At 32.7% G+C, this 17800-nt stretch overlaps 2 protein-coding genes across 3 annotated transcripts; one reads left to right on the top strand and one right to left on the bottom strand.

The window, feature by feature from the left end:
* Positions 1-377: 377 nt before the first annotated feature.
* On the bottom strand, positions 378-2635 carry LOC111777150 (two-component response regulator ARR17). 2 transcript variants are annotated; one of them, XM_023656616.2, is made up of 5 exons: positions 2418-2635; positions 2202-2320; positions 1513-1590; positions 1057-1124; positions 378-958 (listed from the first exon to the last, which is right to left on the bottom strand). In XM_023656616.2, exons 1-5 carry the CDS (start codon positions 2545-2547, stop codon positions 667-669), a joined length of 687 nt encoding a protein of 228 aa, XP_023512384.2. In that variant the 5' UTR covers positions 2548-2635; the 3' UTR covers positions 378-666. The 2 variants fall into 2 exon arrangements, with proteins under 2 accessions (XP_023512384.2, XP_023512392.2); XM_023656624.2 differs by having other exon boundaries at positions 2202-2317.
* An 8255-nt stretch (positions 2636-10890) lies between these two features.
* On the top strand, positions 10891-17778 carry LOC111795057 (delta-aminolevulinic acid dehydratase, chloroplastic). The gene is made up of 13 exons (XM_023677292.2): positions 10891-11078; positions 11458-11798; positions 12191-12302; positions 12432-12505; positions 12776-12844; positions 12915-12998; positions 13102-13171; positions 13829-13884; positions 15341-15462; positions 16087-16158; positions 16280-16361; positions 16447-16524; positions 17460-17778. Exons 2-13 carry the CDS (start codon positions 11493-11495, stop codon positions 17625-17627), a joined length of 1293 nt encoding a protein of 430 aa, XP_023533060.1. The 5' UTR covers positions 10891-11078; positions 11458-11492; the 3' UTR covers positions 17628-17778.
* The last annotated feature ends 22 nt before the right edge of the window (positions 17779-17800 follow it).

Below are 17800 nucleotides of genomic sequence, written 5' to 3'. Positions count from 1 at the left end.
TATAAACATTTGATAATAAATTTCATATAAATAAACTTTCTTTAGTTATTCATTTTAGCAATAAATATTATTGTATAATATTATGTGATTTATAAGTTATTTTATGATATACATATTTTAACTTTAAACGAAAATTAAATAAATTTGTAATATGGAATAGTATATTTATTAAATGAATATAGGAAATGTAAAGTATTATTTTTTAAAATTTCACTATTATATAATTTTTTAAAAACAAATATGACTCATTTCTTTTTCTTTTATTTATTTATTATTTTTTTTCTAATTCCTCGCGCGCGCGGGCGCGCGTCCTTTTAAGGTTCCAAAACAAAAACCTCTTTTTTGTTGTGATTAGAAATTGATTAACGAACTTAAAAGACAAAAAGGAAACTTCATTTGATATTTTAATCCGAGTTGTAAACCCTAGATTGATTTCCCTCGAAAACGTCCCATTGCGGGAGATTCTTCAATCTCGATCCACAAACCAGACATTATCAAGGACGACGACGGTATACAAACCATTTTACATCTCCAATTTCCTCTTTACGACCTGGAAACTTCTCCGTATAATGCCGCAGAAACTCGAGAATATTATCGCAGCGAAGGTGTTCGACGAAATCGTATCTGTATTCTGTGCCAATGGCGGATGCCTTTGCACCATTTTTCTTATACTGCAGCTTGCAGTTCTTTCAGTTTTGGTCGTCTTTCAGATGGCTCTGGATTCGCGGCTTTTCTCTTGCTGAAGGTATTGTTATTGTCGTTCTTGTTATTTTCTTCTTTCGAGTTGTTTTCGTCGTCAATGGCGTCGGAATTAGTGATTCCGATTTCGACGGTTTCTTCTTCCTTTATTTCAGTAGATGAACGGCTGAGGGACCTCTGAAGGTGAGGCTCGAGCTTCTTCACGTCTGATAGTTGAAGAGGCTTCAAAAGGAATTCCTCTGCTCCTTCTTCCAAGCACCTGTAAGTAAATTGCATTTATTAGAAAGCAATACTTAACGAATTGAACCGAAAAGTGAATAGTATAAAACAAATCGAGTGAGAGAATTAAATATTTACATGTGGATTCTCGAAGGTTCGTTCTCCGATGACATGACAACAACAGGAATATCTTTCCAAGAAGATCCCTGCAAATGCACGTATCAAGTAAGCACTCATATTCTTCTAATTAATATTTTAGTGATCAAATGATCGGTTGGAAATAACAAATCATTTAGATGTCAAATATTTGTGCTCTTAACTTACAAAACATCGGATTATTTGATTCCTTGAATCATTTCAAATACTTTTCAGGAAATAGATGTCTAGAGAAGGATACCGAATATTGCAGTTTATGTGCATATGAACAAGTAAAACTTTGCAAATTTGGATGCCTGGACGTTCGTATACGGTGAAATTTTTGTCCATCATTTCCTTTCTTATTGACTTAGAATATCATTCTGATATCGATCTCTTTGTTTATTTAATACCATGCTTTAATATAACCGAAAATTCAGAGAACAAGAATAACATTACCTTGAGTCGTTTGAGTAGATCATAACCAGTCATCCCAGGCATACAGTAGTCTGTCATGATTAAGTTGACTTTGACTTCCTGTGTATCATTATAATGGAAAATCAATATGACTATGATTTATTAAATAATAAAATTAAAAACAAATCAACCCTTAAGAAACACATGCTAACACGACATAGGGGTCCCCCGTCCAAAATCTTTTCCACAGGAAATCTTCATCAATTCCCGGCTGATTGAATGCCGTTGAAAAGTGATAAATTTTAAATTGTATTGTAGCTAAAATTTTCTTCACATGTGATGCACGTAAAAGTATGCAACTTGCACTGTCTTTATCAGGACTTCCCTCCAAGACTCTGCTTGATGAAGGCACCAAATAACAGAAACTTCAATTTTAGAAGAAATACATTGTTTGCTGTTTTTTCCCCTCTTCTTTCTTTTCCCTTTGAAGATGATCTCGATTGGGATGTTGATTCATTATTAATCAATCAATTCTTATGGTATATAGATAATTCACTTGGACATGAAGTTCATTTAGGAAAGAGACAGAAATTGGTGTTGCTATATGCAGAAATTTGTTCATAGCTTTAAGTTGCTTATCTTCTTTAGTATGAGTTGTAGAAAATGGAGAGAGAGAGAGAGAGAGAGAGAGAGAGAGAGGATCTTGGCTGGAGAGAAGAAGGGAAAATTACCTGTTGGTGGGAGAGTTGGGGGGAAGAAAATGAAGCAGCAGAGGAAGAAAATTTGTCAAGGTCATCAAGCAGACCCAGGTATCTAAGAGCTTTGTCTCCAGACTCCACGCAGGTCACTGCTGGGTATTGGAAAAAGAAAATAGTTACAAAAAAAGATGCGAGAGGTAAGAATTTAGGAAAAAAATTTGGTAATTAGATGGGCAACTATATGTTTACCTTCGCATGAAGAAATTCTTAGGAGCTTTTCCAAAAGTTTTCTGTCTATAAGGCTATCATCGACAGCCAACACATGGAAATGTTGCTGTATTTGTTGAACTTCCGCTACATCTGCTGCTTTCAACTCCATTATCCCCAAGAAAAACACCCAGCTATTAAAGAAGAATGGTTTCTTTTTCCTCTGATCTATATTCAGAATTACAATGGTTTTGCCATTATCAGTTTCAACAACTGGAGAGAGATCAGAAAAAAGAGGTGGGATGAGAGGAGTGGGAGGGGGGTAATATTGCAGGTCTTTATGAAGTGGGTGAGGAGAGAGAGAGAGAGAGAGAGAGGAGAAGAAGAAGAAGTTAAAGAATAGTTACAGAAGAAGATGTCGTGTGTGTGTGTGGGGGGGGGTTGTATTTTCTGTCATGCTGAGATCTCTCTCTAGATTCTGTATACCCCATTGGTACAACAACCACTTATCTCTTTCTTTCAACTCTCTATTCTCTCTCTCTCTTTTCTTTGCTTTCCTATGCTCTTTTTTTCCCCTTTTACTTTCTTGGTTAAGATTTTGTTTGATTGCCAAGAAAAATCCCAAGATCTTTGTTCCCATTCGGTCATCATGATGATGGAAAAGAGTTGATTTTGGGTGTTAGTTGGATTTGAATCAATTAACTAAAGACCTTTCTGATATTAATTAGAAGCGTACTTAACTAATCAAACTATCAATGAATTGGATTCCCCTCCATTTCCCATGGTTCTTCTCCCTCTTTTCTAATTTGTAATTACTGCACTATTGCTTAATTACTTGCAATTTGGATTTGGAAGGTTGGCTTTTCTTTATAAACTTAGGTCGGATAATTTCATTTTAACTAATATAACACATACCCTTTACCTGTCTTCTATGAATTTCTCTCTCTTAACTATTAGGAAATGATAGATGTGACCCATTTTAGGAGCCATTCTACATTACCAAGTGCCACCATATCATCTTTATTTTCCTTTAATTCACACCGACCTTTGTTTGCCAAAGACATTGATATATGTTCTTTGTTTTTGTTTTTATCAGTAGGCCTAACAACTAGGTGTTTATTTTGTTTCTAGCATCTTCTAACATAAATCCATCAATATTAACTTGTTGCGGTCGAATAGAATTGACTTTTTAGACCATTTTCAATGAAGTCGTTGTTTATGTTACAATATTTAGTCATGAATTATGGTTTATCATATATATCATATTTGACATTTTATTATAAGCAAATATGTTGCATGATTGAGGATATTTTTTCTTCCATTACACTTTATCATAAGTCCCATATTTGACTATTTATTATAGATAAATATCTTGTATGATATTTAGTTTTCTACTTTACTATATATATCATATTTGCTCTTTTATTATATGCAAAATATATTTATTGCTGATTCTATTTTTTTTTTTTTTTTTTTTGTAATTTATTTGATTTTATAAATGATTATAAATAGAGAATTTCACCACTATTTAGGTGCGGTGATTTTAACAAATATTCTCAATTTACAGCATGTTTGGATGTGAATTCGAAATTTTGATTTCTAGGTCGAGAATGTATATGTTAGCCCATTGAACTGTGACGAGGTTAGCCTATTCATTTTGTTGCTTAGGATGTACTTATTTTCTTTTTCTTTACTTTCTATAATTTACTTAATTCAAAAACAAATTTGCTATGAAAACTCTTAAGAGTGTCCAACACAAAACTAGCTTATTGAACTCTCAGCCTTTAATAGGTAATAACTTCACAGTTATGAAATTAAAACCATCAATTTTATTTCTTTAAACTCATAAATTTGTCATAAAAAAAAATAATAAATAAATAAATAAATAAAAATTCATAAACCAATGACATCTGGAACAAAATCCACACCATATCTCTGAAGTTGACTTTAAGACACAACCTTTTGGTGAAAATTCTAGAAGGGGTTTCTTAAATGGGCATGCCAAATCTTGATGAAAAAGATGTATATATATATATATATATTAACCTACAAATCCGTTGCCCTCGACCCATTATTGAAGTTGTGGCTTAAACCACAAGCAATACACTCCCCGTTAAATTCTCAAACAAAAATAATTGAAATCATTGACAAAAGTGCTTACCTCAATTAATGACAACTACTATTTGGGGCTCAATTGGTCCTCCCATTTTTCAACCCCCAATCTTATAAAACCTCATAATAACTCAACTAATTCTCACATTTTCAATCATTTTCCTAATAAATATATTATCATATTTTCTTTTTCTTTCAATTTTAAATTACATAAAACAAAAAATAAAGCCGTGTTTTGGACAGGCAAATTCACGTACACCCAACATAATTATTAGAATTTTGAGCACCGGAAAGGCAAAAAAAAAAAAAAAAAAAAAAAAAAGGACGGTTTTTTAGAATGATGTGTAGAGTTTTATAATTATAATAATAATTATTATTATTTGTATATTTAGTTATTTGTATATATATATATATATATATTGTTCTACAGGGACAAAGCGTGGGAGGGATCTCCGACGGTAACATAGACGGAGACATGAAATAAATAAAGGTAATTTTGGGTGTGGGGGAGTGGGGTCCACTTCACCTCACCTTGCTCTATGTTGCAATTCCTTCACGATTTTGGTTTTTTCCTTTTTTATCTATGAAAAATCTCTTGTGGGTCCACTTTTCAAGATCTTTGGTGGGCCCTACAATTTCCTTCTTTTTTTCCCTTTTTTTCCAATTGGCTGAAAAATAATAATGATAAATATTAAAATTAAAAAATTATCCTAATTTATATTTTTTTTAACTTGTTATTTAGATTTATGGATTTTAAAAATTAAAATATAAAATGGGTAAATTTATTTCTTTGAAGCTTATTCTCCGCCTCATATGGCGATTGTCTGTAAAATGTAAATACACTTTTATATTTTATATTTAAGAGGAAAAAAGTTTGTCTGTTTGATTATGATTTTTGTAAAAAGAAAAAGAAAATATAAATATGTATATATATTATTCTCACGCTCCCAATTGTGGGTTCCTCGTTCTTGTCTGCCACGTGTTACTGTTCCCATGTGTTGTTACTCAATCATACGTCTGTCACCCAGTAATTAGCTATCTGACGTGGATCGATCTCAATACCTCATGACTGGATCTTATCATCCTCTTCCCTCCTCATTATTCTATTCCGTACAGCAACCTTCTTGTCTTGCTTTTCAAACAATAACAAAATAAATAAATAAATAAATAATTCTATCATAATAATAGTAGAGAAAATTAATTTATATTAAACACCAGATTTATCTAACAAATTTAGTCATTAATCTTTCTAAGTCTCTCCCTAAAAGTACTTCCTATTTAATAATTTTTTAAATTTTAATTTTTTTTGTTTAATATAATTAATATATTTAAATTTTAAACTAAGACATAAATTTGTATTTTGTACTTAACCAAATTTAAAATTTAAGAATTTATTATTCACATTTTAAAAAACTTATAGACCTAACTTGAATTTACGTGTGTCAATTGAACTATACTCGTGTTTGTATTAGCATAATTAAAAATATGAGAGAAAGTGAGTATCAACAAAGGTCAGTAATATTACGTGGGTAAAGGTCAATAATATTGAGTGGGTAAGGAAAACGTAAACAAAACTTAAACAGAGATCAAATTTATGCCAGAGATTTAAATATAATGTTTTTTTTAGTTCAATTGTGAATTTAAACTTTTTAACATTTCGGTTATATATATCTTAATCAATTAGGCTAAGTGAGTCGGAGATTGAAGCTGTGAAATTTAGGATAATATTATTATTTTATTAAATAAGTTATATACTTGAATTGACCTTACATTAATAACTTGTGCATGTGATACTAGTAGTATAAAGTAAATATTCCATAAATATGAATAAAATAAATAAATATAACGACAACCGACTTTTTATATAAAAAAGAAAATAATTAAATTCATTTAGCAACGTCATAGTCAAAATAGGAGAAATTTTATGTTGCCATCAAACCATATATTAATAAAATACACAAGCAAATCCAAGTAGGTGATCGCAAAATATTTAAAATAAAAATAAAAGTGTATTAATAAGGTTGGTTAATTATTTTTAATTATTTTTTTATTTTTTAATGTTATTGACAGTTAAAAGGAAAAAAAAGAAAGGTGGGGCCCATTCGTACACAAAATCAAGATCTTATTGACCATTCTTTTCTTAATAAGGTCATCCAAGAATCATATTCAGAGATTTCACTCCATCTACTTTCTGGGCCCCACCTTAATCCTCCACTCTTCACAATTCCTTGCATTTACAGTTTATTGGTCAACTCTATTCTTCAACATTATTACGACGTCGTTTTCAACAACAACTGATTCCTTAGCCTTGTGCTTACCCTAATTTGGTGAAAGGATGGATTGCCTAAAATCATTTTACCTCATTTTACGAGTTTACCTTATTCTTTAAAATTATGCCTAAAATTCTATTTTTATTCGGTATTCTTTATTTTTTACCTATGCTTTTAAATATCGAGCCAATTTTTAAAAAAGGAAAATATTTTTTTTAACACAAATTGTTTTTATTTAAATTTTGTTTAAAAATTCAAATATTTTGTTTATACAAATGATACAAAATAAATACAAAATCTAAAAACTAAGTAATTATTAAATGAGGCTTTATCCAATATTTAAAAATAAAAAAATGTATTTAGTTTTTAAAAGTTTCAAATTATAGACAAATATACAGATATTTATTTATATTAAGTTTACCATATGTATCTTTCATTTATTGTTCTCTCCATGTTTTGTAATTTATTTGATTATATTCACATTAATTAGGTGCAGTAGTTTAAGCAAACATTCTCATGGTATTAGAATCCTTTCAGTTTAGCAACCCCGATCCTTTCTTTTCAATGGCTTTTGAATCTACTGTTCTTCCCCACCACCATTGTTGGCTTTGCATTGACTGGGTAATCTCCATGGCTACCGTAGGCAGAGCTAATTGATTACTTTTCGACTCCACCCTTTTGACCTCCAAATCACCCTTCCCTATGGCATACCAATTAATTAGGGTTTAGCAAACATTCTCATTTATTAAGAAACACGAGATATAAAATTGAATAAAAACACTATAATAAATCGATAATTCACCTCATATATACCCATCACTCAACGAATCGAGAGTATATATCCTTAAAACTTAAAACTTAAAGTTATAGAGAAAATCGATATATTTATTATTTTTGTGTGAACGCGTTTTAAAGAAAAATATTAATATAAGAGAAGTGTAGGAGAAGGAAGAATTTAAAATCTTTTAAAAAATAAAAAATAAAAAATAAAAAGAAACCCTAATTAGCTTGCTTAAAGCATGGGAAAAAGGGGTTTGACAAAATGGGAAAGCCCAAGTATGAAAGCCGTGCAAGGAGACGACCGACTTTAAATCAAATCCATATTAATTCTTTTACGCTTTAAAGAAAATAATAATAATAAATAATAAATAATAAATAATAAATAAATAAATAAGAGGCATGATGATCACACAAGATTTGATCGGTTGACAAACATTAAACAGAATCCATCACTTTGTCTTCTCTTCTCTACGATGAATCTTAATCTTGTGGGGCCCACTTTTTTTCCACGTTTGGTAGCCCACAGATAACACTTTCCCATAATTAAGGTTATTTTTCTCTTTTTACCTTTTTTTTTTTAATACTTTTATTTGAGTCCCGAGTTCGTTTGAATTTCATGTTCGTTCGAGAGATAATTTTAGTTGACGTGTGTTAATTATAATCGCTCAAGCTCACCGTTAATAGATGTTGTCCATTTTTGTTCATTACGTATCGTCGTCCGACTTACAGTTTTTCACGTTTATAAGGAATGTTTCGTTCTTCTTTCCAACCGATATGGAATCTCACAATCCACTTTCTTAGGTGCCTAACGTCTTCGCTGGCATACCGCCCTGTGCATGGCTTTGATACCATTTTGTAACAACTCAAGCCCACTGCTAATAGATATTGTCTGCTTTAGCCCACTATGTATCGTCGTCAGCCTCATAGATTTTAAAACGCGTCTGTTAAGAAGGGGTTTCACACCCTTATAAAGAATATTTTGTTCTCCTCTCTAATCGATGTGAGATCTCACCTTGATCGAAAAAAAAAAAAAAAGGAAAATAACGTTAAATAAAGTCAATAAACCTACTTAGTTTAACGATTACGATACAAACATAATTATGATTAAATATTTATTAAGGACATGGTTACCCAATTAATTTTAAAATGATTGTATCATACTAAATAAGCTACAAAAATAATCTTAAATCACAAAATTCAAATCCACGTAATCCAAAAATTAATGGAATGAAATTTGTCATTTAACATTTAATATATTATTTATATAAATATAAAATTTAATTTATTGCCCCCACAATTGTTATCATTCTTTTACGCATCAATTTGTCGTGAAGCCATTCATTTCTTCTTCCTTTCTTAATCATTTGAGGACCACCGTTACTCACCTGCCGCCCGGTAGATGCTATGAGGTGGCGACCTCCCCGAAAACGACAATTAGTCCGGCGAATCTAGGCACCTCCCCTCGAACAAAGTACGCCTCTCCTTAATCGAGGCTCGACTCCTATTCCTTTAGAGTCTTAAAGCATGACTCTGATACTATGTTAGATGAACCTGACTCTCCAGTATGATATTGTCCACTTTGAGCATAAGTTCCCATGATTTTGGTTTGGTTTTCCACTAGTTTATACCGTGATTAAGTGTGTGTTTTATGATTTTTGATGTTTGTAATGAGAAATGTGATATGGGTAAGGAGAGTGTGTTTGTAGTGGTCTTGTTCAGTGTTGTATTATTGAATTGTTTGTGAAAGTGTGCACTTATGGGGTAGTAGGTGTTTGTAATTTATGTTTCTGAAGGGGTTTAGGGAGTTGTATATGAGTGTTAAAGTGTATAGTTAGTGTTTGTGTGATTCGAGGGTGTCCTGAAAATGGTTCCTTTCCCTAAAGGGTCATGTTTAGTGTGGAGTACTTTTTCTTCATACCAATGAAGATAGTATTTTTTGATTATAAACTCATTCCCTAAATTAGCAGATGTGGGACTTTCATCCAACATTAGGAAAAACTAGGATAACATTGAAATGGGTTAACATATCTCGTCTCATTTAAATTTTAATATAATAACTCATGTTTGAGAGCTAGTTAGTGTTAGAGATCAGATTAGCAATCCGACGCTTCAGTACACTCGGTCATCTCTCTCCAAATTTATTAATAATTTGTAATTATTAATAAAAATAATGAATAAATTTATTTGATATTATATTACAAATATTTTTATATTTTATACGCAAAGTAACTAAATAAATATATATTTTTTCCATTGTTAAATAAAGTTTCGTAGATGATTATTTATAAGTTTAAAAACATTGTTTGGGCCTAGAAGCCCAACTAATTGTGGATCGGGTCGAAGCTGATTGAATAGATATCTGGCCCAGTTTGTTTGTATGGCCCAATTATTTAAAAAACGAAATTGAGTCATAATTGATTTTTTTAATTTATTTATTTTTTGTTACCATATATTAAAATCAATTTTTTTAATCCACTAAATAAATAAATTTCAGTTATGTCTAATTAAAGGATTTTAAAAATTAATAAAGCAAATTATAATTTACATTTTGTATACTTTAAACTTAATATTTTTTTTTCATATACTAATAATTAATGATATTTAGATGTTCATATTAAATTCATTTGCTCGTCACAAAATTTATACTATTTCGAGTATAATTTAATAATTACGATAATTTTAAAAATTCAAATTAAATTATCGACTTATTCCTAATGTATTAAAATTATCCTCTTTTTTTCATTAAAAAATAGTATGAACATATTTGGATACATATGTTACCAACACATTGAATCGTTATTTTATTAACAAAAATTGACAAAATTTTAAATATAGATAAAAGTCAAAGTTGTATGCCGATCTTGAAAGTTGTTTAGATTGACCTTACGACTCCATTTTCGATGGCTAGCAAAGCATCGTAGGGTACCTTACGTTCAATTATATATATATATAGAGCAATCTATTCAATTTTAACATCACAGTCTAATAAAAAGTATAGAAGGCTATAAATATTTTTAATATGAATTCAAATAAATATGACTCAACGTTAATAAATATATATGTACTTTTTGAAATTAGAGATTCAAATTTTTCGTATTCTACGTGTATTAAATATAATTAAAAACTATGAAAGTAATTATAATTTAACCATAGTTAACATATATGTATTTTGGACTATAAAAATCCTAATTTAGCGATGATCATAGGTTTATAATACTATCTTAAATGAGGCGTTTTGAAGAAGTCCAATCAAAGTGGATAATATGATAGTGTTAGAAATTTTTTTTCAACTTAGTAAAAGTCAGGGATTGGCCGGATTTGAATTTGTCCAAGTTCATGCTCCTTCTCTCTTTTTCTCTCTCTCTCTCTCTGAAATCTTGGTAAAAAATTGCCACCTCCTCCACGGCAGCGATTCTTGAATCCTGATTGGTTGTTCAGCGCGCCTTACCAAATACTCATCCGATAAGGTCTCTACTTCTCCTCCGTCATTCTCTTTCTCTCTCTCGATCCGAATCCTTCCGCCTCTTGGTTCAGCTTCACGGTGAGAGTTCTTCTCCTATTCTCTTTACTTTTTTTTTTTTTTTTTTGTTTCTCTTTTTCTTGATTCCGATCGAAAAGCAATATACGATTCTCTGCTTTAATTCGGTCTGAGTTTTCTTGAATTTGTTTCATTCTGGTCCTCCTCGTCTTGGTTCTGCTCACCGGCTATTGTTGATAGCGACTTTTCAGTTTTCGATTTTGAGTTTTTTTTTTTTCGTTTTTGTTGATTTTCTGTTTGGATTCTATTTAACACTCTTCTGTCGCGGTGATCTATTCTGTAATCAGGAAGCTTATGATGATTTCTTCATCTTCTTTAGTGTGCATGATGTTATCACTCTGGATTGTTTTGTTGCTTCTAATTATTTTGCTTGGATGTGCAGGTTTTTTCCAGCTCTCTGGTGCTTGGAATTAATTTATGGCTTCAACAGTTCTGAATGTGCCGAGTAGTGTTCGAAGAATTAACGGTTTGGATTGCGGCTCCTATGTCGGCCTAAGACATTCTCCAGATTCAAATTTCCTCTGCGTCCGGACCTCGGCCAATGTGCGTTCTCCGCGTCTTTTCGTTGTTAGAGCTAGCGATGGGGGGGATGCACCTATGAAGAAGCTAGGACGAAGTGATGCAGAATGTGAAGCCGCTGTCGTGGCTGGCAACGTGCCAGAAGCGCCTCCTGTGCCGCCAAAACCAGCATCGCCTGCTGGAACTCCAGTGGTTCCTTTGCTGGTTAGTGTTAAAGATATAACTGGATTTTCAAATAAATTAAAATTAGAAGTAGATGAGGCAGGAGAATTTAGTTTTAGAGACAGGTAACATTATAAACTCGGTGAAATTTGCAAGTCATAGTTGTTTTTGAAATGATATTTGACATTCCAATCATGTTTTCCTTAACGGCACATGTATTGATCTAATGAAAAAACTAATGGCTCTAGTTAACTTATTTTTGGATTTTATTAGTGATAGAAATGTTGAAGTAAATGATTGACATAATTTGCACACACTTCACTTTTATGGAAGTTTAAAGAATTTTGCAGTTGTCTCCAGTCTTTCAAGAATGAATATGTTTGAAATTTTGGAATTAGCTCCCTTCTCCTCACTTGCAATGAATTTTCCATCAGCCTCTCAGCCGTCGTCCCCGCCGTAACCGGAGATCCCCAGCACTCAGAGCATCATTTCAGGAAACCAACCTATCACCTGCTAATTTTGTATATCCACTTTTCATTCATGAAGGTACGCACTATGCAACCATAATACCTTCATTCTTTTCTTAGTTACATACTCTATTATGGCATGGCGTTGTTTGCACGGACCTCTATTAGTTTGTAGGTAATGCAGGCCTAAAAATTAGGAAATTTGCAGGTGAGGAGGACACACCGATTGGAGCTATGCCTGGATGTTATAGACTTGGATGGAGACATGGACTTTTGGAAGAGGTAACTTAGCCGTATCGACTCTACTTATCTCTGATCATAAAGGAGGTTGTTACCTTATTGGAATTTTCACCTTTTTCCGAGTCTTGGTTGCTTGGATAGTTTTGATGTTTATATTTAGCGACAATATATGCTTTTCATATGGACTCTGGGGTTTTGTTTCAACCTTCTGGAAATATTCCTAGAAGTAATTGACTTTGTCTAAGCAATACTTGAAAGAAATTTCCTTTTGGTACTTAAGGGTAAAAAGATTTGGATGAATCTTTCTTGCAGGTTTCAAAGGCTCGGGATGTTGGAGTCAATTCTGTCGTGCTATTCCCCAAAGTTCCAGATGCGTTGAAGGTTTTCACTCTTCATTCTTATTCCATTTGTGTGCTACTAAGAAGCATAAGATGATCGTTTTTTGCTTCAGAATCCAACAGGGGATGAAGCTTACAATGATGATGGTTTAGTGCCTCGAACAATTCGATTGCTCAAGGACAAATACCCTGATCTTGTAAGTGAACAATATTCTGTTTGGTTATTCAAGCTATGGAATTATCATGGTTTCATGTGTGGAAATATCATAATCGTATATTGTACAAATCTATCATTTTCAGGTTATCTACACTGATGTTGCTTTAGATCCGTACTCTTCTGATGGCCATGATGGTATAGTTAGAGAGGATGGTAAGAGCGACATACCTTCTCGTAGATGATGCTATACTCGTAGAAGCATTATATACAAACTTGATGGAAATATCTACATTAAGAGTTGAGATAACTTGTTCAACTGCAAACGTTTAATGATATTAGAACTTCCATCTTTCCATACACTATCTCAATATGTAAAAAATATATAGATCTTTTGCAAATTATGGTTCTGCTTGCAGATCAAATATTTGAAAGTACATGATTTATGTATCTGTGCTGATGCATCCATGACTCTATAAAGTTTCTCCAAATCTAATCTTTTTACAGAAGAAACTTGAATGTCAAAATAATCACTTGTGAAAATGCGCCGACGTGCATGTGTTAGTGTATTTTATGTCTGAACTGCTTTGTGATGATATATAGGTAGATTTCTCTGCTGAACTTTTTTCAAAATAAGATCTATTTTCTGATGTGTTATGACAACGGTTGTAATTTTTAGGGGAAAATATCTCTTTGGCAGCGGAAGCTGTTATTGGGACTCTTCTTCCAAATTCGATTTGTTAGAATTTCATACCCAATATTCCAATGTCGATCAATGTTACATTTACCTACCATTCATCAGCTCTAATTCAGAATTGACCTCTCAATGTAAGTAGGTATATACGGTTACAGAGTTTATTTCAAATTTTGCAGGAGTTATAATGAATGATGAGACTGTACATCAATTATGCAAACAGGCTGTCTCCCAGGTAACTTTCTGAGATCGTTCTCTATGTAAATTCATCCCTCGAATGCTATAGCTTTATTGCTCATATATGAATTACTGAGTATTGAAATTAGACAAATATGCCCAATTATCTTTTAGAAACAACTTCTCATTGCTATGATGAAAAGGAATTTTTTCAAAGGATACAAACTCCCAAGCAGAGTGAAAAAGTAAATAGAACCAAAAAAACAGATTAGATCATAAAGCGACTTCAAACAAAAGAGAATAACCAGGAAACAAAAAGGATCCATCAAACCGAAGCTCAGTTCCAAAGCAAACTCAAACACCAACCACAACAATTGAAGAGAAAAATAAAAAAGAACCAAAACAAAAAGAAGCTGACTAAAAACCTAAAAAAATTAGCAATCCGACTGAGAAACTCCGAGAATGAAAGCCCCTAGATCGAACTGTCAAAATAGAATTCAGAAACCAAAGAAGAGCTCTCTGGAAACTTGATAAGAAAATAAAAGCTAATTCTTATGAAGTTGACGAAGAAATTTCTCGTAACTCATGACCATAAGTTTTGATAAGAGATACAAATTTGTCAGACACCGAAGATGGATGAGGGACAATCTCCTTATCATTTTCCTGAATAGAATCTCAAAAGCATTGGAAAGGGAGTCTTCAATCCATATCTTCAAAGGGATGAATCATTGGATGGACAAGAAATTCCATACTGCTTAGGCTAACTACAGAGTCACCACCAAAGGCATCGCAATGAGAGGAAAAAATATGAACTGTAAGGTCTTTCGTTGAGAATCACCTCAGGAATAAAAAATGTACATCTGGCAATAAAATCTTATGGCTACTAGAAGGGATTGAAGGTTTTGATGGAACTAATGTTGATAAGTTCAAGCTACCGCTTGTCTTACAGAGGAAACCAAGAGACATGAACAATTCTCTTCAACTAAATTACGATTCACACTATTATCTGCAATAGGTGATTGATAAGAAATGATTGGTTCACTTCTTTGAGTATTGTGTAAGGGATAAGCAACAATGTAATACATTTTAACCTCTTTAACAGACAAGGACTTGAGGACTTGAGAGTATTAATGGATGCTTCAAAAGGGAACTCATGCATCTCGAAAAACACTAATCCCTCCCTTAGCAACTTCAAGCTCCCAATTCTTTGGAACTAAAGCTAGTGGATGATTAAAACGATGCAAATCCAGAGAATTAGAAAGTTTTAAGGAGAGAGCTCCATCAGTAATATTTGGAGGATCTAAGGCAGTGTGTCATGAGTTCCAATATTGGTTTATCACGTGGTTGTAAATTTTTTGAGACGAGTGGATGTTGCCTTTGTTGCATGGGTTATTAAACACAGGCATGCAGTATTTACCTTACTAACTTCCCCCACACGTACACAACATCTTTCCTTATGTCCTATTACCGGAGATTTATTGGTTTATTTTATGGCTTACTTCCTTCATCACTAGGCTCGTGCTGGAGCAGACGTTGTCAGTCCTAGTGATATGATGGATGGTCGCGTAGGAGCAATTAGAAGGGCTCTTGATGCTGAGGGATTTTATCATGTCTCCATCATGTCTTACACAGCAAAGTAATTTACTATCTTCTATTTTGCATTTTCTCCCTTTTCTTGTTTTCTTTTCTAACCCACATGAATATGTAAATTTCATTCTAGCTTTGTTCTACTTAATTTGATTAGAATATATACACTCGAGCTGCTGCCTGTTAAAATTAAAATGAAATGATGTTTAATCCTGGATGCTTTACAAAGCTATGAGTTACAATTGTTGCAACATTGAGAGGGACAAAAGAATTACCAGATGCTTCGATCATATTTTGCCTCTAATATGTTAAAAAAAATTGGAAGTCTATTGTAATGAGCTACATTTCGCCGATAGGATTCAGTTACCTAACAGAACCCTGAAGCTAAGTTAACGTTTCAATGAGATACCCGATGCCGAATTTTTTATCTCCATGTGGATCAACTACTTTAATATTGCTGAATGTTTTCCAGTTCCTTGTCACTTAGAAGGGTGAAAATTGAACAATATGTCAAGCCAATACTTTAACCCAGTTTATATATGTCAAGCCAATTGGCATGAATATAGATTTTAATACTGCTGCCCCTACTGCTGCCGTTTCACTCTTTTTTGCTTTTTAACTTATGAACGCTCCATTTACTTCTGTTATCAATATCAATGCTTCTTTTGAACAGGTATGCAAGTTCATTTTATGGTCCATTCCGTGAAGCACTCGATTCGAATCCTCGTTTTGGAGACAAAAAGACGTATGTAATATATTACAGTATCATGAACTGACTTTTTTTTTTTTTTTTTTTTTTTTTTTTTTTTTTTTTTTTTTGCTCTAGGTTCCTACTTAGCTAACTGATCTTGCTTGCTTAACAAAAGTTACCAGATGAATCCAGCAAATTATAGAGAGGCTTTGATTGAAACCCGTGCAGATGAATCTGAAGGAGCTGATATTCTTCTGGTCAGTTGTCTTTTCTTGGACCCTTTGCAAAATTTAACTTGGTGTAGACTCCAATTTGGCTAAACCTACTTCTAATTGGTTGCAGGTGAAACCTGGTCTACCCTATTTGGATATCATAAGACTTCTCAGGGATAATTCTCCTTTACCTATTGCAGCATATCAGGTATTATTAAGTGTTTTTTTGTCAAATATTATCTATGATTTACCTATTTTTTTATACGTCCTCACATGTAACAGTATTGGCATTAAATATCAAATAAGATTGCACGACTCGAGTTTTACTTTGTAGAATGAGAACTTTTATTAGGTTTAAATACTTGTAACCATTACAAAGTAGGCCGTATCAATATTGTTACCAAGACAAAACACCTAACCTCTTATCCATATACTATAGACCCTTTATAGATTATTACTTGAACACGATTCTCTCTATATACCATTTAGGTTATTACTTGAACACAATTCCCTCTATAAACCCTTGAGGTTATTACTTGAACACGATCCTCTTGTATGTCCACCATATACCGTTCAAGATTACATTAATAACCTTGAATTTTCATACCATGGATAATATTAAATTGTAAATAAAATATTAAAATTAAATAATTAATTACGAAGTTTTAGGGCATAAATCTCAACCAGTCTCCCACTTGCACTAAATCTGGGGAGACATGTGTCCTAGCATACTCTATACCCAACATATTCTTCCACTTACCCTAGAGAAGATGAAATAAGTCTGGTAATCTTTTAGACATTCTAGGTAATCCTCAAACACTTTAGCCTAGAGAGTCATTTTATATAAATCAAAACAACTATCATTAAAAGTCATCTTTGTGAATCAATTCAGTCCTTGTTCTTAGATCTTAGAATGCCTGCTAGGAAGTACTAAAGGATGTATTTAGCTAATTAGCTCACATAAATAAACGTCTTGCGGCTTATGCTGGTGACTAATGTCGCCGTGAATTAATACTAGTCGTAATTTGATATCCTTGAGTTGACTTTTTCATGGAAACATTGGTCAAGCAAATGGGAGATTCTCAACATAGTTTTACTCTGTATATGTAATCCTTTCAAACAATTTTTCGTCGTTTTGGTTAGGTTTCGGGTGAATACTCGATGATCAAGGCCGGAGGAGTTCTCAAAATGATCGATGAAGAGAAGGTCATGATGGAGTCCCTCATGTGTCTCCGACGGGCAGGAGCAGACATAATCCTCACATATTTTGCTCTACAGGCAGCTAGATGTTTGTGCGGTGAGAAGAGGTGAAGCTTGTTGTTAAACCATGTGCTGTTGTAGAGGATGTTAAGTCGTCAAAACTTCAAATCCGAGTGAGTGAGTTCTCTCTTTCGTAATAAAATCTGTAACACAGTTAGAAAATTCTGTTTCGTAATTTAATTCAATGCCCAGTTTGCCAATATATTAGTTTTGGAGGCCGTTGA

This window comes from Cucurbita pepo, chromosome 1 (genome assembly GCF_057944985.1).
Source record: "Cucurbita pepo subsp. pepo isolate OVF chromosome 1, ASM5794498v1, whole genome shotgun sequence".
Taxonomy (NCBI): domain Eukaryota; kingdom Viridiplantae; phylum Streptophyta; class Magnoliopsida; order Cucurbitales; family Cucurbitaceae; genus Cucurbita; species Cucurbita pepo.
The sequence above is the reverse complement of the archived record's forward strand: the minus strand, read 5'-3'. Positions and strand labels throughout refer to the sequence as shown.